Genomic DNA, 24,018 nt, shown 5'->3' on the forward strand with positions numbered 1-24,018 from the left:
AAATTATATGTTTTTAAGGTATATAACATGATGATTTGATATACATACACACAATATACATAGCCTATATGTATATCATCGGCTGTATACCTTAGTACATAAACAAAAGATTCTCTAGAGCAGGTTGACAAATCTGGAAAGCTCCCTGTTATTTTACAGCCTGTGAACTAATTGTGTGTGTGTGTATATTTATTTTTTCATTGCCACACCTAAAATACTGTTTCCATTCAAAAAGTTTCAGTATATTTTGCCTTTTATGTTTAAAAATGGTTATCTAAGATTCTATATAATAGTCTTAATTTTGCCTCTTGGTGAAGCATAAAATATTCGCAGGTCCCCTCTCTAGATCAAATTTTTCTCTAATGATATTTCTTTTAAAGGTTATACTATAATTCAGCTCATTACAGACAAATAAAAAATGGACTTGACGTTGGTAAGATTTCTCCTCACACACACACTTTTTTAAAAAGATAAGCTGGAAATCTGCATTTTTATATGCAATATCCTGATTTTAAAATCACAAGTTCAAAAATTAAAAGACACTTTCTGGCTTCCCCATTGTGGATCAAATATATGTGTACAGTTAGCTAGTTTATAACTTCTGAGGTAGGAGGAGCTGACAAAGGGTGCCAGGCCCTGATTTGGGAAGATTCACTATACAGTATTTATAGTTGCTCTAGCCTCGTGTCTTCTGCATTGTTTTCCTTTCTGTCATATAGGTCAGGCTAGAGTAAAGGAAAAGAATGTAAGTGTGCTAACTTTAGTTTTACTGATTGTTAATAATTTGACCATTTCTGAATGGAATCCTCAGCCAGTTTTGCTATAGAAGATTATTAAAATTAATTGTTCCCTTCCTTTTGTGGTTAGAGAATCAAGTCTTCTGTTTTCTGTTTTTTTTTTTCCCCTCCAGAATTTTTGAATAGCATTATCAAGTCAGTATATGTAAATTAGAAGTTAACAAAGATTAGAACCTAATGACTACATTAAGCAAACTATACTATAAATACTTGAAATTATCTGTCAAACTAAGTAGCTATTTGCTGAAACAAAGGTTAAAGGGCCCCTTAATCAGAGACTAATAAATATCTTTCTTTTAAGAAGAAACAAAAGTTTCAAAGATTTGACAAGGTATGTTCTAAGAAGAATATGTGCCAAGTGAACAAATGATCAAGTTTTGATTGCAAGAGAAACAATCTGCAATTTATAATGTCAAGAGCAAAGCATTTTGAGATGTCCCAGACATAAATAAGGCAAAGACATTTATCACTGAAATATGAGAAAAATTATATTTAAGACTTTGTTTTAATCGATAATTTAAAATTCTTTAAGAAAGTGTTACTTTTGAACTTTAAGAATTAAAATTGGAGTAAAGTTTGCCATCGTGCTCTTTTTTGCACATTAATACTAATATGAAATATTACAAGCTTCTTAGCTAACTTTCTTTCTACAGCTATCAAGGAAAAATACCCTTTTCTTGATTGGGAAATTACCTATTTATTTAAGAATACAGTGGCATAATATTTACTTTGTTTGTTTGTTTGTTTAAGACTAGTACGCCCTGTCAGCATTAATGAGCAAGTTCTGAGGGCTTTACTAGGGGAAAATAAAAGTTTCGTTTACTTTTTTTTCCCGAATTTTAATCTACCTTTTTATTAGCCACTTTTTTTGTTAGCAATTTCATGATTTATTTTCATTATTTTTCTCTTGCAGTTTGTTTGTTTTATTGAATTGTAACCATGTAGTATATGCAGATTTGTTTTCTGATTTTTCGCTATACCATTATCTTTCCTAATGAAATTAAAAATAATTTCTTAAAATCATCTAATAATCATTTTATAATCATTTTTCATATTATAATCTTTTTCATATTTGCACATATTCATTTTTTCCATGTTGTTTATATACGATTTAAAAAATCAGCTATAATCACTATTAGATAATCAGACCTTATTCATCTTTTAGCTGAAGGTTTTTACCCTTTTACCAACCTTACCCTTTTTTATACCTTAATATATTAAGCATAATTAAATTTTATTCTATTTGAAAAGCCTCTTCAGGATCTGGCAGACTCTTCAAGTCATCATTCTGAACATTAGCTTGTCATTGCAGTGTAGCAATGTAGACCTCCTGGCGTTAGAGGACTGGGGCTTTTAGAATACCATGTTTCTACTAGCTTTTTGTTTAAATGAAATACAGCATATCATATAGCACAAAGGCTGACACGTGAGAACTGAAGAGTCTCTGGCCAAGTCACTGCAGCCAAAATAATTGGACTGCGGCATGGTTGTTCTAGGCATTTTTTGCTGGCTTGACAATCCCTGAGGTTTGGCACATCATCAGTTTGGGTTGCGACAGTTGGGATCTGTCAGAAGAGAGTGAAAGCAGTAGAGTCAACATTGCGATGGACTAGTGATGCAGCCTCTGAAATGTAAGATTACTTCAAGTTGTCTGTCTATTAAAAAATGGGTGGGTTTGGGGGTTATTGTTTGAGAGGGGAATGAGACAAGATTTCAGATAGACCTAGAGGAATGCTTTCGAATGCTGTTTGTTTTTCTCTTTAACTCATTAGTAGAAGACAGTCGGAAGATACTCAGGGAAAGAAGACATTTATTCAGATGTAGTATTTCTTTCACTCTGAAGAATAACACATTAAATATTAGGTAATATATTTTACTAGTATAGATGCAATGAAAGATTATTCCTTTTTATGGCAAAATGCCAATATAAAAACTATTTTCATTCCCTGATTGTTATAAAACATTTCACATATGGTTTAGAAAAATCAAAGTGAACTAAAATCAATTCCTTTTTAGAGTACTACAGCAATAAGTAGCGAAAAGAGTTTAAAGTCTAAGATAATTTATATTACTAATACAGTGTTCATAATGACGGGTATTTACTGAGAAAATGAATTAATAAATATGGGTAATGAAATGAAAAAGAGCAGAAAAACTTTCAAATATAAGGAAATTAAAGTGAAGTGAACTGAATAGAGCCAAAAATAATGACATTTTATGTTTTAATAATGAACTGAGGAAGCTTTTCAAATCTCTTTTAGATTGGGCTAGGAAGATTGATCCAGCAGTTGGAATCTGGGTATATTTTCATTTAGTTAAATCTCTGTGTGACTCCTCCCTGCCCAGTGATAATTGGGACAGTATATACAGGTAAACAATATGAATACTGGGGCCAAAATTCACAAAACTGAGATCCGATCCAGCTCTGACATTATGTAGTTCAGCCTTCAGCAAAGTCTTTCACCTTTGAATTTATCTTTCCTTAGCTTTAAAGTCAGGGTTTTGGACTAGACCTTCTTGAGACACTGTCTCACTCAAACAATTTTAAAGACTATCAGCAGAAGATAGGATAACTCAGTTATGGTATGTCCAGATAATCAGATATATTCAGCTGTTAAAATAGAGGTCAGTCTACAGTACAGATGGAGTATGATTCATTTATGCATTCATCCAACAAATTTTGAGTTTTTTTTATATGCCAGGTGCTATATTTGGTGTTAAGAATACAGAAAAGAACGCCAACGTAGAGCTTACATTAAAGGGAGAGAGAGGAGACAGTAAATAAATTAATATCATGGCGTCAGGGAGAGATAAATGCCATGAAGAAGAGTGAAGCTCTTTTTCTAATCTCTGAAACTTGACAAGGAGCAAAAGAAAATATAGAATGTATTTGGAACACTATTGTTAGAAATTTTTAAAGACTTGAGAGTTGGTTGCCCTTGGAATAAGAGTTGGAGGTCAGGATATGATGTGGAAGGGGGAGGGGCTTATTTCTCATTCTCTTTTGTGCTGTTTCATTTTTTTCTTTCTTTTTTTCGACACTTGTTCATTTATTACTTAAAAACAAAAAACAAAATGTGCCAAACAACCGAATCCTTAATGCTGTGGGGGAAAATTTTTTTGATGATATATTTAACATGCTTCAGTCTAATCTGAACTTTTTTGGCCAAGTATGCTTAGTCTTATCTTTGTGTCCTGTGTCCTAATAATGTTTAGATAATAAAATTTTTTGGCTTTGAACTGTATCAGACTTTTCCTGTTGATGTGTACAAGCTTTTTTTTTTTTTATTTTATTAACATTTGCAATGCTAAAACAAGTTTTATATATAGTTTTCCTTAATGTATTCAAATACCATGAAAAGAAAATCTATCTAAAAGTGGTAAACTTTTGCTAAAGGACAGCTTGCTTAGTTCATGTCTTCCTTGGGGTAAGAATTAAAGTTTTTGACACTTTATCTTATGTATTTCAACTTTTTGTTCAGTTTTAGTATGTTTACTTTTAGGTTCCAAACATCAGTTGAACTTAGAGAAATCAAATGAATCACTTCTTTTTTCTCCTAAAAAAAAAAAAAACCAACAGCCTAAGCATCTTTCCTGATTTTTATCTCTGTTCTTTTCTAGTTGGATGAAAAATCTGACAAACAGTATGCTGAAAATTACACAAGAGTGAGTATATAATGTTCTAAGGGAATTAGGTTCTCAAGGTCAATTAAACTTACTTTCTACCACTATTTCATTATTTTACTACAGTTGAACTGATGGAACTACTCTTCCTCTCTTCATCTATTTTCTGTCCTTGACCCCCAAAATTCCTCTGAGGTTGAATCATGTGAAACACTGGGAAGAGAAAAAACACTGCATTTTATTTCCCTGAGTGGGTTACCTCTTAAGCTTTTGGCTGCTGTTTTGCTTTTCATTCCTCTAGAATTTGATCCTGAGAAGAAGCTATTAAACACTGCAGAGGTGTCTTTAGGAATGGTGGTGACAAACAGATTTTTTTTAAAAGAATTTAAGATGAATTATTTTTTGAAGTAAAATAACTCCTTGCTGGAAGTTGTTTTCTGTCAAAGTCTCTAACTTTTTTCTAGAAGTATTTTTTAAGTCCTCTTAGGGAAATTATCAGGATTAAATTTATGCTGTACCCAAAAAGATATACCACTTCTGTCCAATAGTAACATAGTGCAGTCCACTAATGTAATCTACATATGTTAAGTTTAAATTTTCTAGTAGCTACATTAAAAGAGTAAAAAAAAAAAAAGAAACAGGCAAAATTAATTTAAATAATGTTTTACTTAACCCAAATATTCAAAATATTTCAACATAATATGAAAAGTTATTGAGATATTTTACCTTTTTTTTGCATTAAATCTTTGAAATCTGGTGTGTATTTTACACTTAAAAAAAAGAATATCAGTTTGGACTAACCACATTTCAAGTGCTCAGCACTAGAGGCTACTATATTGGACAGCACAGATCTATGCCGTTTATTAATCCAATAGCATAATCTCCCATTTAAACTAATTATGGGAAGAGCGGTCTAAATCCATAGTGATACCCGGTGTTGTTGCTCTCAGCTGCAAAGTGTATCTCTAACTTTATTAACAAAGGATTAAAAAAAGAAAAGGTCCTGAGGAAAGCAGCTTCAGGAGCTAATAGGACTGCTAATTAGCATAGCAATTACAAAGTTCTAAAACTGTTTTTAAATTAATCTGAAATACTCACCCCAGTGTTTACAGTATGGCAAAGATAAACTTAGAAAATAAACAGCTCTTACACATAACTATTTCCTTCTTAGTTATTATGAATTCAGGATTCCAGTGAAGTGTTTGATTGAATGACGTTATGCCTATAGGGCCTGGCCTTTCAGATCCCCCCCAAAAAGCCAATCCTAACTTCCTGTAAATTGCATTTGGTAACTGCTGGTCCACACTATATCAGATCTCCTTCACCATTCTGCCTCATTTTTAGTTTTTGCAGCAAACATTTTTAAAGAAACAAGACTTAGAAGTGTCATATTTCTTTTCTCTAGCCTTCATCTCGAAATTCTGCCTCGGCAACAACCCCTTTAAGTGGAAACTCTTCCAGACGAGGAAGCGGGGACACCAGCAGCTTAATAGACCCAGACACCTCATTAAGTGAATTGCGGGTAAACCGAAATTTTTGGTTTGAGTTTTTAAAAAAGTTTTTTGGCTGCTTCGTGGTATACGAGTATATGAGAACTATTTAACATTTAGTATGACATAGTAGAGAGAAAAGGAGTATGAGTTCTTTAAAAAAATTATTACATTTCAAGAATATGACTTCAGTCTGAAAAGAGATTAGTTAATTCTTTTTTCTGTTCTCTTTCCTGAACTTTTGATGATATTGGAATGAGTTCTGCTAATTTAAAAATGCCAAAAAAGCTTTTTAATGTATATAAAAGTAATTTTCTCAGAAATTATGGGCCATATTTTAAATGGAAAATATGCGGATGTACAAGGAACCAGACTCTGAGAATCATTGGTCTTTTGAGCCACTATGGTATTATTTAGCTGCTTGAATACAACTATCAGTTTTTCATGATAAGACAAGAATAATAATATTTGCAGTAACAGAAATAACTAAGTAATGACAAGTTTATTTAACCCATTAGTTGAGTCTTCACTCTTATCAACCCTTTTATTTGAAAGATAGGGGCTTTCAAAATGTATTTATTTGAATTGCTATTCTTGAGCAATGGGGGAAGGGTAGCAATAAAAATTTCATATTCATTCAGAGAACCAAAAAGGAAGGGTAGCAATAAAAATTTCATATTCATTCAGAGAACCAAAAAGTCGTCTTTATAGTAAAGCTGTCAGAGGTTAGGATGAGAAGTGAGTAGTGGCAGGTGTCAGAGAAGGCCGGAGGAGCAGTGATGGGCCAAATCACAAAGCATCTTGTATGGCAGCCTAAAAGGAATTCAGTTTCACTGTGACAACCATGGGGTATTAAATAGGGGAGTGATACTTTCTGATTTGCTTTCTTAAAGAATGGCCACAGTTTGGAGGAAGCACTGGAGGTGAGAACAGTAACGCTGTGGTTGACCAATGAGGATGAGATGAACAAGTTAAAACTGTGATAGAAAATGTAAGAAGCTTGCTCTGAAGAGAATAGTAGAGGGTAGGAAGTTGGTTGGTCAGTAGTAGACACAGAAGTTTAAGAGAAGGATTTTTTTTTTTTTTTTTAAAGATGGAGTTGATTATTTTTTTCATTGGTTGGAGTGAGCCAGTAGAGAAAGATCATGAAGGTTGGGGAAGGAGAGGGGCGACAGAGCAAGGTGCCTGAGTGGCTGAGGGGAATGTCCAGGGCTAAGTTGCATGGGGTAGCCTAATTTGGAGGACCCGTCTCACTGATAGAGTAGAGGAGGAGGCAGGGACCTGTGGTGACTGAGTAAGAGTGAAGTCAGGGTAGGAGCAGGAGTCTGGTTGTCAGATGGGCAGCTTGTAAAAGTGGGATGGGGTTTAGGCAAGGGTGGAGAGGTTTGGAACAGTGGCAGTGCCAGTGGAGGAGAGCTGGCCCAGGTCAGCATGGCCGACACTTCGAAGGTGTCAGTATTTATTGAGCTCTTGCTAAGGACCAGGCATTAGTGCTAGGAATACAAAGTTGAATAAGACAAACTGTTGCCTTTAGGTGCTATTTTCTGGTGTGACAAAAGGCAGGAGGACAAGGCCTTCCAGCCTCAGACTTAGCTTGTGTTTGCCGTTTATTCATATTTCTTCTTTGAGAGTTTGACTACCTTCAACAAAATGAGATTTTTACATCCCAGCACCTGGCTCCTAATAGGCCCTCGATAAATGTCTGTTGAATGAATCAATAAATAAAAGAGACAAACCTACCAAGGAAGGAATGAAGGGGACAGGGGAACTATAATGCAGAAACTGTATAATGGCCTTGGATAATTGATTCTGTCTATAATTGCAGAATTATATTTAGGGCCCTGTGGCGGTTAATTCCCACATAAATCAAGCATCCAGGATAGACCTCACGTAGCAGGGTCAGGTACAAGGGAAATAATATTTTCCACTTAAAATATGACCTTTATTTTTTTATAAGGATTATGATAATATTTGGAGCAAATGCTTTTCTCATTTAAATGGTGTTCTCAGGACAGACTGTCTCATTTGACATTGTGTTTAAAATGTTTGTGTTTAACTTCCCTCCCTTTACATTCTTTCTCTCAAATTAATTTTGGTCAGTGACTAAGTTATTGAAAGACAACTTTGTTCATATCTTTTTATTGCATTTTTAAAAACTTCTGCATGAGCCAGTAAAATTCGCTGCTTATCATTATTTTACTACATATTTTACTAGTTCTAGGTGAAGCGTTATGCTAAGAATTATTTAAAAGATTTATAAAATTTTAAAAATTATGTGTTAAAAATGTTATAATTTATATAGCTTTTTTTCCATATACAGCCCCCTCCCCTTTTGCAAATGCTGTTTCAACAGGGGTTAGTGCCGAGAAAATATTTAACACTTTAGCTTGATTACTGCGAATCCCTTCCCTAGCCCTACTATCACCTATTTGCCCCTTTTAGTGGTTGGGAGTGGCAGTTATGTTTGTGTGCTTTGATTTTTCTACCTTTAGTCTGGAATATATAAAAGCAATTCACATTTGTATCTGACTCCTTTGAGACTTAAGATATGTTTGTGTATGGTTTTATGCAATGGTTCATTCCTATGTCCTACAGGATATCTATGACCTTAAGGACCAGATACAGGATGTAGAAGGGAGATACATGCAAGGGCTTAAAGAACTAAAGGTATCAGGGCCCATTTTGCAGTCCAAGCATGCTCTCTGTACGCAGAAGTGTTGGTACTGGTGGCTTCACGAGTTCTATTAACACCACTGCACATAGCTTTACTAACAGTGTTCGTCTTTCAGGCATGTGCTTAACCTGCAACGCAAATAGGAAAGGTGAATTCTGTATCTCTGCTTATGTTTAAATGTTTAGTATATAGTTTTTGGAATATTCAGTATAACATACATCTTACGGTTTTTAAATCATGTAAAATAACTTGAATGTCCCTTGTGTCTTAGTGATTCAAAATTGAATTGGGCGCACATCTAAAAAGTATTCTAAGAACATTTTTTTATTGTGAATTAGACCTCAAAATTCTTCTAAGCTAAATAAGAGAGTATTGCCTATTTCTGTCACCAAATTCAGTCAATATTAAAAGCAAGAGGAAAAAGCATCCAAGAGATCATTATTATAAATATTCCCTCTGGAGGAAGGACCCTGAAGCATGAGGCTTTTGTTCTTTTTCTTCTTATTTTTTAACCTAGGTCAAAAAGGATTACACAAATTCAGTGCCTTAAAGATTTTGGAGGTAAATTTAAATGGGTCTTATCTTTACTGAGCAAGTATGACTACCAGTTTTCAATACAGGTGTCCATGTGAGGCAGACATTTTGGTTATAAATAGCACTTGGTTATCATGCTCTTCCCCATGTTTTTTTTTATGAAGTTCAAACGTAATGTGAGGAAACTAAAAGTCTCTCTGAACACATGCATGTCCCTGTTTGAAGTAGAAATATATGTATCAGGACTCTGAAAAAAGCATAAACAAGGCATTCAGAAAGGTGATTCAGGGTACACCCAGAGCACAGAGTACGGAGCAAATGGACAAGGCTTTCATCAGCCTCTGTGGTATCATTCGAAGTAGCCCAGCTACCAACCAAAACCTTCATGTGGGTGATTGTTGTCTATAAGAAACTTACAAGTAAGACTCAGGACCAAAAAGGGTGGGAAGTGCTATGGAAGGTTCCCATGAGGGAGGCCTGGAAGCTGCTGATGTGGCATTGTGAGGTTGTCAGTAAACATCAGGAGAATTACAGAGTTAGTACGCTGATGTGCTCATTTAGTCTTGTTGCTCTCATCTTCAGAATTTAATCCCTCTTTTAAGGTTTTAGAGTTACAACTTTTGGAAATATCTTGGATCAAGGGAACAAATCCAGTACATTAAATAATTACGCTCATATTAAAAGTCTCATATATAACGTATGTATCAGGAAAGCAAGCAAGTGATTCAGGGACATTCTTACTTGCTTTTTATTTTATGTAAAACATTTTTTCTTACCTTTTAGATTTACTATTTATTACATTCTTTGAAAGATACGAAAAAACAGATTAAATTTATTGAGGCTTTGAACAGATAAGATTCTTTTTCTTAATTCATGATCAGCGTATAATTGAATTTGACTTCAGTTTATATTTATCCTTGAAATGGCTTTTGAGTGGAAGAAAAATCATTGAAAAAAAGACTTGATGAAGAAGCACAGTGATGTGATGTATCCATAGTCTATTAAAAAAGGATGCTGGGTCATTGTTTATGACATTATTTTTGATTAAGTATGTCTGCCTTTGGATGCTTTTTCCCACTCTGCCCTCTACCCGGAATCACCTGGATCTTGTTAAAACAGATTGCTGGACCTGCTGAATGTGAGTCTGGGATAGAATTGAAAATTTGCATTTTTACCCAGTTCTGAGATAATCCCCAGATTTCTAGGTCAGAACCCATACTTTGAAAATCACTGCTGTAGATGTATTAAAGTAAAACTGATTCTTGATGTTATCACTATATAAGCTAGATTAAATTCACTAAAACTACTTTGATACTTAAATTTAAAAGTTTTCTGTAGTCTGTTGTTTAAAGGAAGAAAATATTATATAAAGTTTATGTCAAATTCATTGTAGTACATATTGTGTCCTTGCATCTACTGCTTGAACTATCTTAGATTCTGGTGTTCATGCAGTTATGCCCCATTTTATATAGAACTGAGGTGTGAAGAGGACTTTTTTTTAATGCTATTAGCTCTAAGATGGAATCATTCTAAATTCCGCATTATATTAAGATGCTACTGTATTTAAATCATTATACAGTTGACTTTGCTGATATTCTTTATTTGGGTTGTATTCGTTCTCAATTCTAGTATAAATGTTGCCCATTAATACAATCCTAGTTTGTGAAGCATTATTAAGTGTGTATATGTATGCGTGTATATCTTTATTGGGATATAATTTACATACCATAAAATTTACCCATTTAAAGTGTACACAGCCCAATGTTTTTAGCATAGCCACAGAATAAGTAGTACAACTATCACCACAACCCAATTTTAGAACATTTTCATCACCCCCAAAAGAAACCCCATACTAATTTCTAGTCATTTCCTACTCTTCCTTTCCAGCTCCCACACTCAGTCCTAGAGAACTACTAATCTATTTTCTGTCTCTGTGGATTTACCTATTCTGGACATTTGATATAAAGAAATTATACAATATGTTGTCTTATGTTATTGACTTTTCATTTGGCATAATGTTTTCAAAATTCATCGATATTGTAACATCTGTGTGTGTGTGTGCGTATTTTATGTCTGGGTAATATTCCATTGTATGGATTTACCACATTTTGTTTCTCTATTTGGGAGTCGATGGTTGTTTCCGATTTTTGACTATTATGAATGATTTTGCTGGGAACATTTGTGTACAGTTTTTGTATAGACGTATATCTTTTCATTTCTCTTAGGTAGATACCTAGCAACAGGATTGCTGGGTCATATGGTAATTCTGTGTTTCCCATTTTGAAGCATTACCAAACTGTTTTCCAAAGCAGCTGCATTATTTTACATTATCACCAGCAATGTATGTTCTAGTTTTTTCACGTCCTCACCAACACTTGTTTCTTTTTTTTTTTTTTCCATTATGAATTATAGCCATTCTAGTAGGTCCGAAGTGGTATCTCATTGTGGTTTAGATGTGCATTTCCCTAATTACTAATGATGTTGAGAATGTGCTTCTGGCCATTTGTATATTCTCTTTGGAGAAATATCTATTCAAATCCTTTCCCATTTTTAAATTGAATTATATCTTTTTATTATTGAATTGTAAAAGTTCTTTATACATTCTGGATATAAGCCCTTAATTCGATATAAGATTTACAAATATTTTTTCCCATTCTATGTGTTGTCTTTTCAATTTCTTGGTCATATTGTTTGGAGCACAAAATATTTTGATGAAGTCTGTTTTTTTGTTGTTGTTGATAATGCTTTTGGTTTTGTATCTAAGAAACCATCGCCTAGTCCAAGTTCTGTATCATTGATCTTGGTTTGATAAACATTTGTATTAGTATTTTTTGAATTTATTTCCAGCAGTGATGACTTTTTCTATGTGAAATGTCTTTTCTTTTTAGCTTTAAAAAAGGTTAGCTAGTAGTTAGCTACCAAACTAGATATAGTTACTAAAAAACAGACTTGTAAGCTATGTTAGGCAGAAAACATAGAAGTAGATAAAATTTCAGGCATTTTATGATAGCTCTTTTTTAAATAATAAATTTTGTATTGCTTACTTATTTAACAATGACTAAAATTTGAATAATTGCTAGAAAAACATGTTTATACATTGATATTAGCATTATGCAAAACAAGAAAGTACTGAAAACAAACATAAAGGAAGTAGCAAAATTCAAATGAGTATGAAGTTTACTTGTGTAAAGTGAGGCTGTATTCTGTTGTCTCTTTGCATTCGGAATACCAAATTGTTGAAAACTACAGGAATAACATTTCTGAAAACTGATGATTCTTCATTTTGTGACTCTTACAAATATATGTTGTCTGCATACCTTTTCATCTTTCAGAGGCTACACTGCTGCTTGATTTTTTTTTTTTTTTTTTGGATAGCAGAGAGCACATAAAGTTCTTATAATGGCATTACTGGCTTATTATCGTCCTCCTGTCTTATGTGCATGTTACTAAACAAGGAGTTTCCTAAACTGCTTGTATCCTGCAAAAGTTCATCTCCATGTGTCTGTCCCAGGCTATAGCTTCCTGTTGTATATCGTATATATGCAGGGAACATATTTTAGATATCAGGCTGATGACTTTGACTTTCATTTAGGAGTCTTTGTGTGAAGTGGAAGAAAAATACAAGAAAGCCATGGTTTCCAATGCACAGTTAGACAATGAGAAGAACAATTTGATCTACCAGGTAGACACCCTCAAGGATGTTATTGAAGAACAGGAGGAACAGATGGCAGAATTTTACAGAGAAAATGAAGAAAAATCCAAGGTAATCGTTTATCTTGTATCATGTCTTTCTCTTGGGTCAGAGAATTAAAACGTGCCATTTAAAACGTGCTGGGCTTAATGGAAGAAATGCAGCATACCTGGGAATGATGTTTCAATCAAAACCTATTGGTATGAAATTGACAGACCATAAGATAATAGGTCCTAAAATATTTTCTTGTTAACTTTTTATAGGATTTATTTTATTAAGGAAAAGCTTATGACCTCTTTTAGTTTCCATAAATAGAATACAATTCAAATTTTATCTTTATTTTCTATCTCTTAATTGGGACACTTACAGTCAATTACTTATTTGTTCCTGTTTTAACTGCTGATAATCCACAAAGTTCCAAAGACTTTCAATGTAATGGTCCACTTTTTTCTTTTTCTTTCTTTTTTCTACTCCCTATTTTTCAAGAGAAACTTTTTTCTAAATTATTGGAGAGAAGTTTTAACAGTAATTTAGAAATAGCAGTGTGGAGATGTGGGTCAGAAATTGATTGATGTTTTCTTTAGAGGTTTGTAAGTTATATTGTTAAAACGTGCAGATAGAAAATTAAAGCCACTGCCCAAGGTCTAGATGTGCTCTTTGACAACTGTAGAAAACAAATTGGGTTCTTTAAAGAGTTTACTGGATTTTGACTTTTTAAAAGATTGATGTCAGTCCAAGCAGAAGACAAATGGATATTACTACTGAAAAATGAGTTGCCACTACATCGCAAAAATAAAAAAAACCCAGAAAATAATTTAGGAACTGTGCATTGGTGCATTATTAGAAATAACAATCTGAATTTGTACATATTAATGGGAGACGAGCTATTAATATAACCTCTAAGGGACCAGCATTAATACTATAGACTCTATAGGGATTTCTTTTATTAAGGACTGAAAACGCTCATTCCAGTCTGTTTCAGTAATGTTTAAAAAATGTTAGAAGTGTTTGCCAAGGGTTTGGGAGAAGAAGGAATGAGTAGGCAGTGTGCAGAGGATTTTGGGGGCAGTGATACTATTCTGTATGATACTGTAATGGTGGATACATAATACATTTGTTGAAAGCCATAGAACGTACACCACCAAGAATGAACCCTAATGTAATCTGTGGACTTTGGGTGATAATGATGTGTCATTGTAGGTTCATCATTTGTAATAAATGCACCGCTCTGGGCGGGATGTTGAGTGAGAAGGCTTTTCATAGGTGGTTTCCTTTTTGATTTTTCCTGTATCTCATAGGCCGGTTTTGGATATTCTGAGCTACCATACATTACCTAGAGTCCTTGGATTCTTTTTTTGTCTTCCCATGCATTTTTCGTATCTGTCTCTGGCCCTTTATTTCTAGCAGATTGGAAGAAAATCTCATGCTAAGTAATTAATTGTCAGTAGCAAAATGAGTTCTTATCTTTCCATCTTCTCAAATGTCTTTGAGCATTTTTAAAATTAAAAAAGAAATCCTATGAATAACTTTTTACCAACTTTATTTTTTTTCTATCATTTTCTAAGATATAGAGATGTCTTAGTATGCATAGTCGTGTTTTTTTCAAGTTTTATTTTTTAAAAAATCTCATGCCTTTGAAATTTGAAATATCTGTAAGCTTTTTTAATGTCCTGTCAATGTTTAAGGTACTATGAGGCAGAAAACATTGCAATAGTGTCTCTCTATAATATATCTTCACCCTTAACTCTCTTCTTCTAACTATAGACTGCCTCATGCAGTAGATCATCCATGTTCAGAAGCATACAAAGAGGTCAAGCACTCTGTGTGTTGCATCATAGCAGCATATGATGAAAATAGAGAAGGACCACTCAATTAAAACAATAATGATAGTAATACAATATTTCAAAATGTCTTTAGTGCTTCCTGATGGGATTATAACTGTATCTGAAACGTTGTTTCGATACCTACTTTAAGGACAGAATCCCTAATTAAGAATGTCTCAAGTATATTATTCTTTTCTTAGTAACTATTCATTTTAGTAGCACATACTTTTTAAAAAATTATCTGAGATTTTAAAAAGTTTTATTATAGATTTTAGACGTATAAAAATATAGGAGTATAATACACCTCCTTAAAGCTATCACCTACCCCTAGCAACCATCAACCCATGGCCAATTTTGCCCTACTTCCTCCACTCATTGTTTGAAGCAAATCCTCACTATCTCATATTTTAATGTGAATTTAGATATGGCTCAAAAACAACATAGACCCTCTCTTTTTAAAACATAATTGTTACGAGACCATTTTACATCTGAAAAATTAAGAGTAATTCCTTCATACTACATCTCCAATCATTGTTAAAATTTTAATTATCTCAAATATCATGTCATTTTTCTTTTATTTACTTAAGAAAATTAAGATCCAGATAAGTTCCACGCATTGGAATTAGTTGTCATGTCTTTTAAGTCTCTTTTTATTTATAGGTTTCCTTTCATCTCTTTTTTTTTTCTTCTTTGCAATTTCTGTGTTGAAGGAACTGGATTTCCTCTCTTACCAGTTTCTGACAGTCTTACAGATTTTGCTGTTTCATCCCCATGGAGTCTTTAATATGTTCCTTTTTCCTCTAAATATTTAACTCCTTTAAATAGGTAGGTAGGTTTAGAGGCCTAATCAAACATAGGTTTAATATTTTTGGCAAATCTACATTATAGGTTATTTTCCTTCAGGATACCCAGATGTATGGCTGTCTCTCTTTGTGACATTGTAGCTAGGTGCTTAGATCTGTTAGTTGATTAGGGGTTGTAGAATGTGATAGTCTAATTTTGTCTTTACTGCTTTATTTTCTTTTATTATTTTAAACAGTTTTATTGAGATATAATTTACATACCATACAATTCATCTGTTTAAAGTGTATAATTCAGTGTGTTTTTTTTAATATATTCACAAATATGTGTAACCATCACTACAGTCAATTTTAGAATATTTTCATCGTGTCAAAAGGAAACCCTATACCTTTTAGCTATCATTTCCTTATCTCCTGCTCTCCTCAGCCCTAAGTAACCACTAGTCTACTTTCCATCTCTATAAATTTTCCTAATTTAGACTTTCATTTCAATGGAATCATATAATATGTGAGCTTTTGTTACTGACTTCTTTCACTTAGTATTTTCAAGGTTCATCTGTGTTGTAGCATGCATCAGTAGTACTTCATTTTTTATGACTTCGTAATATTCCATTTATTGCATATACCACATTTTGTTTATTCATTTGTGCATTGATGGACATTTGGGGTTTTTTTTTCCTATGAAAAATAATGCCGTGACAAACATTTGTGTATAAGTTTTTGTTGTCCTTTCTTTTAAGTATATACATGGGAGTAGAATTGCTGGGTCAAATGGCAACTCTAAGCTTAACCATTTGGGGAATGCCAGATAGTTTTCCAAAGTGACTACACCATTTTACATTCCCACCAGCAGAGCATGTGAGTTCTGATTTCTCCACAGCTTCACGAACACTTGTTATTATCTTTTTCTCTAACTATCCTAGCAGATGTGCTTTTGATTTGTATTTCCCTGATGACTAAATGATTTTGAGTGCATATTTTCATATGCTTATTGACTATTTGAGTATCTTTCTTGAAGAAATACCTATTCAGATCCTTTGCCCATTTTAAAATTGGATTATCTTTTTATTATTGAGTTGTAAGAGTTTATATATTCTAGATATAAGTCTCTTATCAGATAGATGATTTGCAAATGTTTTCTCCCATTCCATGGGTTGTCTTTTCACTTTCCTGTGTTTTATTAGTACAAGTCCATCTTTAAAGAGAAATGTCCCCTCATCTCTTATTACTCAGATGAGACAGTTTATGTAGGAAAGGGAAGATAAGGCATGATTTTTTTCCCTTTACTTATGATTTTTCAAAATAAAGAATTGGTTGTTTAACATCCTAGCATAGTCATTCATTATTTGTTTTCTTTTTTTAAATTCATTATGAAGTCAAGAATTCAAACATTTGATGATCTCAATCTATCATAGCTTTTTATTCTTACTGATCTTCCAGTTGTCCGATGTTTAACTAATGTGAACCTCTTCAGGTTGATTCCCAAGTAATTTTGACATGAGTGCAGTTGTTTTTGATAGTTTCTTTGCTATCTGGCACAAGAAGGTATTCCAGGCTCATCTGGTGCATTTCCTGCCCCAGACCCGGAAATCAGCTATCTGTCCAAGGAACCCTGGTTCTCTTTTAGTAGAGCAGTGTGGGTGCCAGAGATGCCCTTGTCACCAAGTTGGTCACCGTTTATGGACCTTTTTAGTGGATATATCAAGGAAACATTCATATGGGATATTTCATTTTTTTAATATTTATTTATTTATCTATCTGTCTGTCTCTGTTTGTTTGTTTATTTATTTATTTGTGTTTTACATTTTTTTTTTAATAGGCAAAGCAGCCCTTGGTTGACCACACAGATTGCAAGGACCTTGTCAGCTTACAATCTCTTATTTTTTAATTTTTATGCCTACAGCACCTGGTCTTCCTAGTTGGTCTCCCATCCAAGTACTAACCAGGCCCGACCCTGCTTAGCTTCCGAGATCAGACAGGATCGGGTTTATTCAGGGTGGCATAGCTGTAGACCGTGTGGGATATTTAAAAAAATAATTTAAAAGCAAATTTTTAAGTCAAAATACATTATGAGTTTATGCTGATAGTTCTAGTTCATGTTTAGAATGCAAAGGTTTTTATTTAACCTCTTCTGTCTTATGTATGTATATCTCCTTTTTCCCACACTACTATTCCTAGTTCTCAAATTCACTGGAGATGATAGTAATTATGTTATATTCTATTCTCATTCTTTTGTCCCACAGTACCCAGAATAGCAGTACCAATGTTACTACCAACGATATAATTACTGAAAATAGTTAAATGTTGTTTTGTTCTGTTTGGTTGTTATTTTGCTGCTAGGCTATGTATAGTCCAACCATTGTTTTTAAAAGTTACTCGAAATAGTTTCTCTGTGCTTATGCTACTAACTGGATATGTGTTTAGGTTCACTACATTTTATTTCAATATTTAGGAATTGCTTTTTTTACTTTTTATCTTTAAATTATTTTTACTTTTAATCATGGTAAAAACATATAACAAAATTTACCATTTTAACCATTTTAGATTGTGAGTTCTGTAATGTGTAGTGTATTCACATTGTTATGCAACAGACCTCCAGAACTTTTTCATTTGCAAAACTGAACTCTGTACTTTTTAAACAATTCCTCATTTTCTCTTCCCCCAGCTCCTGGCAACCACCATTCTACCTGGTCTATATGAGTTTGACTACGCTAGCTAGGTACCTCACATAAGTGGATTAATATAGTATTTGTCTTTTTGCGATTGACTTATTTCACTAGCATAATGCTCTCAAGGTTCATCCATGTTTTAGCATGTGACAGGATTTCCTTCCTGGATGATATTCGACTATATACATGTACCACATTTTGTTTATCCATTCATTTATCAGTGGACACTTGGGTTGTTCCCACCAGGAATTGCTTTTTAAATTTATTTTTGTTTTACAATTACATAAAATATTTATATCTGAAGTCAAATCAACAACAAAAAATTCTCAAAAAAGTCAATCTTGTGTCTCTGTATTTTTATTCCTATTTTCTCCTTAAAAGAATTTTTAAATTAACTGGTTTATTCTTCCATTTTTTAATCTGAGATTATATATGTAATATACATGCATAAACATATATCTTGCCACTCAAAAATATATGCAAATATATATATTTGTATTCCTCCTTTCTTATAAAATAGTAGCATACTATAAGCACTGTTTGGCACCTTGGTTTAATCACCATATGATGGTAGTATGTAGAGATCGGCCTCATTCTTTTTTATCACTGTATAGTTATTCTGTTGTGTGGATATACTATAGAGTATTTCACCAATTCCCTATTAATGGACATTCAAGTTGTTTGCAGCCTTTTGCTATTAAAAGTAGTCCTGCAAAAATGATGTACCGAATAGGTCTTTTTGTATTTTTGCCAATGTATCTATGGGAGTCAGTCGTTTGCTGGGTCAAAAGGTGCAGGAATTCTGCTAGATACTGCTGAATTCCCTTTGTAGGGATTCTGTCATTTTGTATTCTCAGCAAAATGTTTGAGAGGGCCTGTTTCCTTCCCCATACTACTTTTCTGAATATGTTGTCAAGTTTTTGGACTTTTACTAGTGTTAATGAGAAATATAGTTTTAATTTATATTTCTCTTAGTGCGATCTTCTTTTCACATTGAGAACAGTTTCTCTTTTTCTGTAAACTGTTCATTTCTTTAAGAAAATTTTCTATAGAGTAGTGTTTTTTTTCTTTCTAATTTTAGAGGCTCTGTAAGGGAGAGATAGTAACTTTTTGTCTCTGGTATAAATTGTAAAATTTTTTTTTGCAGTTCGTCATTTTTCATTTTACTTTGTTTATGTGTATCTTTTGCCATTCAAAAGTTTTCATTTTTATTTAGTCTAATTTATTACCCGTTCCTTTTCTTGCTTGTAGATTTTCTAGTCACTTTTAGTAACATTTTCCCCATTCCTTGGTTATTAGAATTCGCTCATCTTTTTTCTAGTACTGTAACAGTTGCTTTTCCCCGCTCCTTCTCTCTCTCTCTCTTTCTCTCTTTTTTCCTAAATACTTCTGATCATCTGGAATTTGTCATGGTGTATAGTGCGAGGTTTGGTTCTTATTTTTCTTTTCTGTATGGATATTCAGTTATCCCAACATCATTAATTTAAAAGTGTTTTTTCATATTGATTTGAGATGCTTTTTTTGTTTTGTCGTTGTCTAGTATATTTGTATATTAAATTATGTCTATTTTTGGATATTCTATTCTGCTCCATTGATCTGTATTCATGAGCCATTACCATTGTTTTTATTATTTGGCCTTATAATATGTTTTAATATTTATTAAGGCTAACTTTCTTCTTTTTCATTATGTTTTCTATCTATTTTTTCTTATTTTTTTTTCCCAAATAAAGTTTATGATAAAAAAACACGACGGTGTTTTTATTTGCACTGAATTAAATGTATGGATAAATTTGGAGGAGAACTGACAAATTTTTTGGTATTGACTCTTTGTCCAAGAAGATGGTATGCTGTTCCATTTGTTCTATCCTACTTCTCTGTCTTCCAGGAATATTTTATATAATTTTCTTTATATAGATTTTGGCTGTATCTTGTAAGTTTACATGTATGTATTTTTAAATTTTTATTTTTGATATTGTGTTTATTATATCTTCTCTCTTGGTTTTGTTTATATCTATGAAGATTATTGAATTTTGCTGTTAATTTTGTAAGCTCCAACTTTACTAAGCCCTAGTAAAAATTACTTTACATGGTTCCTAGTAATTTTGATAAGTTTGAGTTTTCTAGATATATAACCCTATGAGATGAAAAATTTTAATTTTCTGAACCTTTCCCATAAACTACAGAATTTTTCTAAGTTACTATGCATTAGCAGTTCAGGCATATTTCTGGACGTCATACTCATTCTTTGTATTATTATACTGAAGATGTTCCAGTTTGTTGTGTGCCATTATCTGTATAAACTGTATCATTTGTTTAATAACAGGAGTTAGAAAGGCAGAAACATATGTGTAGTGTGCTGCAGCATAAAATGGATGAACTTAAAGAATGCCTTCGACAAAGAGACGAGCTTATTGAGGTATGTATGTGAACTGTGGGAATACTTTATTTTGAAAAAAATACATTAAGTGGGATGAGAGGGTACATGTTGGGAAGGAAGGGAGTTCAAATGCCATGAAGAGTTTACTTGTCTCTTCATATTTGGCTGTACCTTGAAATTTTACAAACGTGAAACATAAAGGCAGGCTTAAACAATTAATACTGTGTACCCTAAAATTATCCCCCCTTTTAATAATAGAAGCTTTTGTTATTATCTTTTATTCCTAATCACATTCTTTTCTAAAGATATCTTAAGAAATGGGCAAAAGGAAAAATTAGAGTACCATTATTCTTTGGAATGTAATGAATGCTGTCTTTTGGGACACGATTTTTGAGGAAGAAGAAACTTGATCTTCACTCAAATAGATACATTTCTGAGGTGGCTAAATGAAAATGAGAAATTATCAAGATGCCATATATACAAAAAGGCGAAGGTTGGCCAAGTGCTGAGGTTCAGATTTCTTCTGGCAGAGGGACTCTGAGTGCCACAGTGCTGGCAGCATTTTAGGAATGGGAATCAGTGTGGTCCACCAAGAAATGATTTTCAGCATTTATCATCCTTTTATGCCTATTACCTTGCATACCATTCGTTTTCTTTAAATGTGTTTTTTTTTCTCCTGAGGTGGTCATTTTTTATGAGTATGGAGTTTGTTGGGAAGGGATCCTGTCCACTATCTTGGTGTGTTTATCAAAAGGCATCTAATGTTAACTTAGTGACGTTGACATGTGAGTGGCATCAGGAAGCCATCTCTTAATAATCCCTAGGACACTTGCTCATCCATGGCCCTGGTTGCTCAGGACCCCCAGCTCTACCCACCCCACCCTCATCCCCACCTTCCATTTCCTTCCCCCATAGATATCCCTCCCTGTAAATGACTTAAAAACCATTTAATAGAGGAAAAGAAATGACTTTTTCTATCTGTGGATTTGTGTTACGTTTTTTCATTCTTGAGATTAATTGAATTTAAACTAGCCTGGTGAAAGCAGGTAGAATTTGTGAATTCTAAATGCAGATACATAGCCTTTGGAAAATATCAAATTACGTGTGAAGTTAGTTGTCTTAGTTTTTCTATATATGGCAAGAAGCATATTATCCAAATTCTGTTTCCTGCTGGTATTTTAAAATAATGTGAATTCCTCTCCCTTTTTGTCCTTTTTTTGTTTTTGCGTGTCAATGTGCCAGCCACTTTTCATTTCTTTTTCTAATTAAGAGATATACTTTTCCCTTTTTATGATTTCGGAGGAATAATAAAACTGCTTTGAGAGCTGCTTCTCAAATTCAATAGCTTCAGTTAGAATTGGTTAAATGTTCTGGTTTTTAATTTGATGATTGCATTTAAGAGGAATTGTAATGCATGATTTCTATAATTTGTCATCATGGGTTTTTTAAAAGCCCAGGGGGCTGGGTATAAAAACTTTAAAACCGTTAAATTAGTTTTAAGTATTTCTTATGTTTACAATTAACATCTCTTAGATGTTAATATTCATGTTTATGTGTAACTGAAAAACTTTGACTATGACAAAATAATGCTTTTTGGTCTTTATAATTGCATGGTAGAGCAGATAAGAAATGTTTGAGTAGAGAAAGTCAGAGATGATAATTTACCAGCAATGCATAAAAGAGAACCTGTTAAACATTAGAGGGTGTAAATTGAGCATCATTGCCTAATAAGAAGAGTTGTTTAAGAATTGCTAACTACTAAATTCTTGTTTTTCTAAACACCGAGGTGAGTATTCATTGATAACTCATGATGTTCTAGCTAGCATAGATTCTGCTAGCAAGTTCAAAATGACGAAGCTGAGATATAGTCCCTCTTATATTTTTTCAGTTCTGCTTAAAAAAATGAAGTTCAAAACTACTGCTTGTTCCCTATGATAAGGATCATTTTGTTCATAAGCAAATCTGAATTTCCCTCCCCAGAAATGTCAGCTTTTCCACGTTTAGAAAACAGGCAGTTACCACAGGAAGAGTACCCATGTGGAGCTGTCGATACACAGAGCCCTAGCTGGCGTGCTGCCACATAGCTGTTCTTGGAACAGTGATTCCCAGTCTCCCTGGCTTACTTTCATAGTGGCAAGCCAATGAGAGCCATGTCGCCAAGACACCGGATGTCATCTTTCCTTTTAGCAAGCAACTCTTGCTTTTCCTGTTCATCGCAGACTTTCCCCTTTTGTTAAATTTCTTTATCAGCTTCATTTTTATTCTGTTTTTCTCCTTCTAACTCTCCCTCCTTTTTTTCTTTCTGTTCTTTTGTTACTTCTCTTCCCTTCTTCCTCTGCAGGAGAATCAACGTATGCAGGAGAAAATAGACACCGTAACAAAAGAGGTGTTTGACCTCCAGGAGACACTTCTTTGGAAAGATAAAAACATTAGGGTATGCTGTGTAATTGGTCTTTGGTCTGAAGCTCATTGATGAGGAATAGACCAATATAACTTACCTTTGAGATTCCTAAAAATCTGCCCTTTTGATTATTTTTAAGCATTTACACAGTGAAATATGAATAAGCAGAAGACAGAAAGAAACTTCTATGGGAAAACCTGATACTATGCATGAAAATAACTCTTTTCAGCCAGCTTTGGCTTGTGAAACCTACAAGTAGGAACTTTCTAAGGAAGTTGTTCTTTATTTCCCCAGGATTCTTATCCAGAAGCAGCCACAGGCATTTAATTCAAACTCTATGGGTAACTTGATATCCTTACATTGCAAGAATTTGGATAAGAAGCAAGAGGCTGGGGAGTGGGACTGGTGGAAAGGTTATTAGCATTCCATAAATCCTTGGTGAGTAAAATAGGAAGAGATTAAAATCAGTTTAATTACGGAAGTGGATAGGAATGTAAGATTGGCCAGACCTTCCAGATTGTGACATCATCTCTAATTATAACTCCACAACTCCCCAGAGCAGGGGCCCAGATAAAGAAAAAGTCTTCAGTGCTTTTTTGCTAAGCCTTACTTCAGGTAGACTCCAAGTGCATAGGAGGCTGAAAAAATTCCCACCAGTTCATCCCACGTGGCCTTTGACTGGCAGCCGCATCCTATGGCACGAGCTCTCCGTTCTGCAGTAGCGGGTACCACACAGCCCTAGCTGCCTGAGGCTTACCTTGTCAGGGAAGGGCTATGGTGGAAGAAACAGACAGAAGGAAACCCTTGGCCTAAGGACACAGTGAGAAAGTTTTGTTCTGCTTGAGGCTCCATGGGGTCGGGAAAAGTTGGCAAAGATGCCCAAGAGCACCTGTGATAGGTAGACGTGCCTGTGTATGAAAGGCATGGGTCATCCTCTCCATTGTTAGGAGCATCCTGGTGTCCAGTTCTTTTCACACCTCCAATGACCTTATCCTCATAAATAAACACGTGGGAAACATAATTACTTCTTAAGAGTTTGGAAGTCCAAAAGTTTTAAAGAAAGAAAGCTACCGTTTAAAGTTTCTAACACTCAAATACCGAGTTTCTAAAATTCTACCCAAAGCTAGAAGAGCCTTCT

The 24,018-nt window shown here is 33.8% G+C and overlaps 1 protein-coding gene and 1 non-coding gene across 27 annotated transcripts in view; one reads left to right on the forward strand and one right to left on the reverse strand.

Annotated features, from left to right (window-relative positions):
- The window catches only part of LRRFIP2 (LRR binding FLII interacting protein 2), a 100,920-nt gene that overhangs the window by 60,369 nt on the left and 16,533 nt on the right, over positions 1-24,018 (forward strand). For 13 of the 26 annotated variants that reach the window (XM_039843334.1, XM_039843336.1, XM_039843335.1 and 10 more), the window contains 6 exons: positions 4,419-4,463; positions 5,827-5,943; positions 8,507-8,578; positions 12,712-12,882; positions 20,426-20,518; positions 22,821-22,913. In XM_039843334.1, the coding sequence (XP_039699268.1) occupies positions 4,419-4,463; positions 5,827-5,943; positions 8,507-8,578; positions 12,712-12,882; positions 20,426-20,518; positions 22,821-22,913 (591 nt within the window). The remainder of the gene's footprint in view (positions 1-4,418; positions 4,464-5,826; positions 5,944-8,506; positions 8,579-12,711; positions 12,883-20,425; positions 20,519-22,820; positions 22,914-24,018) is intronic. The other 13 variants (XM_039843339.1, XM_039843344.1, XM_039843354.1 and 10 more) reach the window with 3 other exon arrangements.
- Positions 17,328-17,446, reverse strand: LOC120586828 (5S ribosomal RNA). Its single transcript, XR_005648818.1, has one exon. It is a non-coding gene; the product is annotated as a 5S ribosomal RNA (ribosomal RNA).

This window comes from Pteropus medius, unplaced genomic scaffold, assembly GCF_902729225.1.
Source record: "Pteropus medius unplaced genomic scaffold, Ma_sr-lr_union100, whole genome shotgun sequence".
Taxonomy (NCBI): domain Eukaryota; kingdom Metazoa; phylum Chordata; class Mammalia; order Chiroptera; family Pteropodidae; genus Pteropus; species Pteropus medius.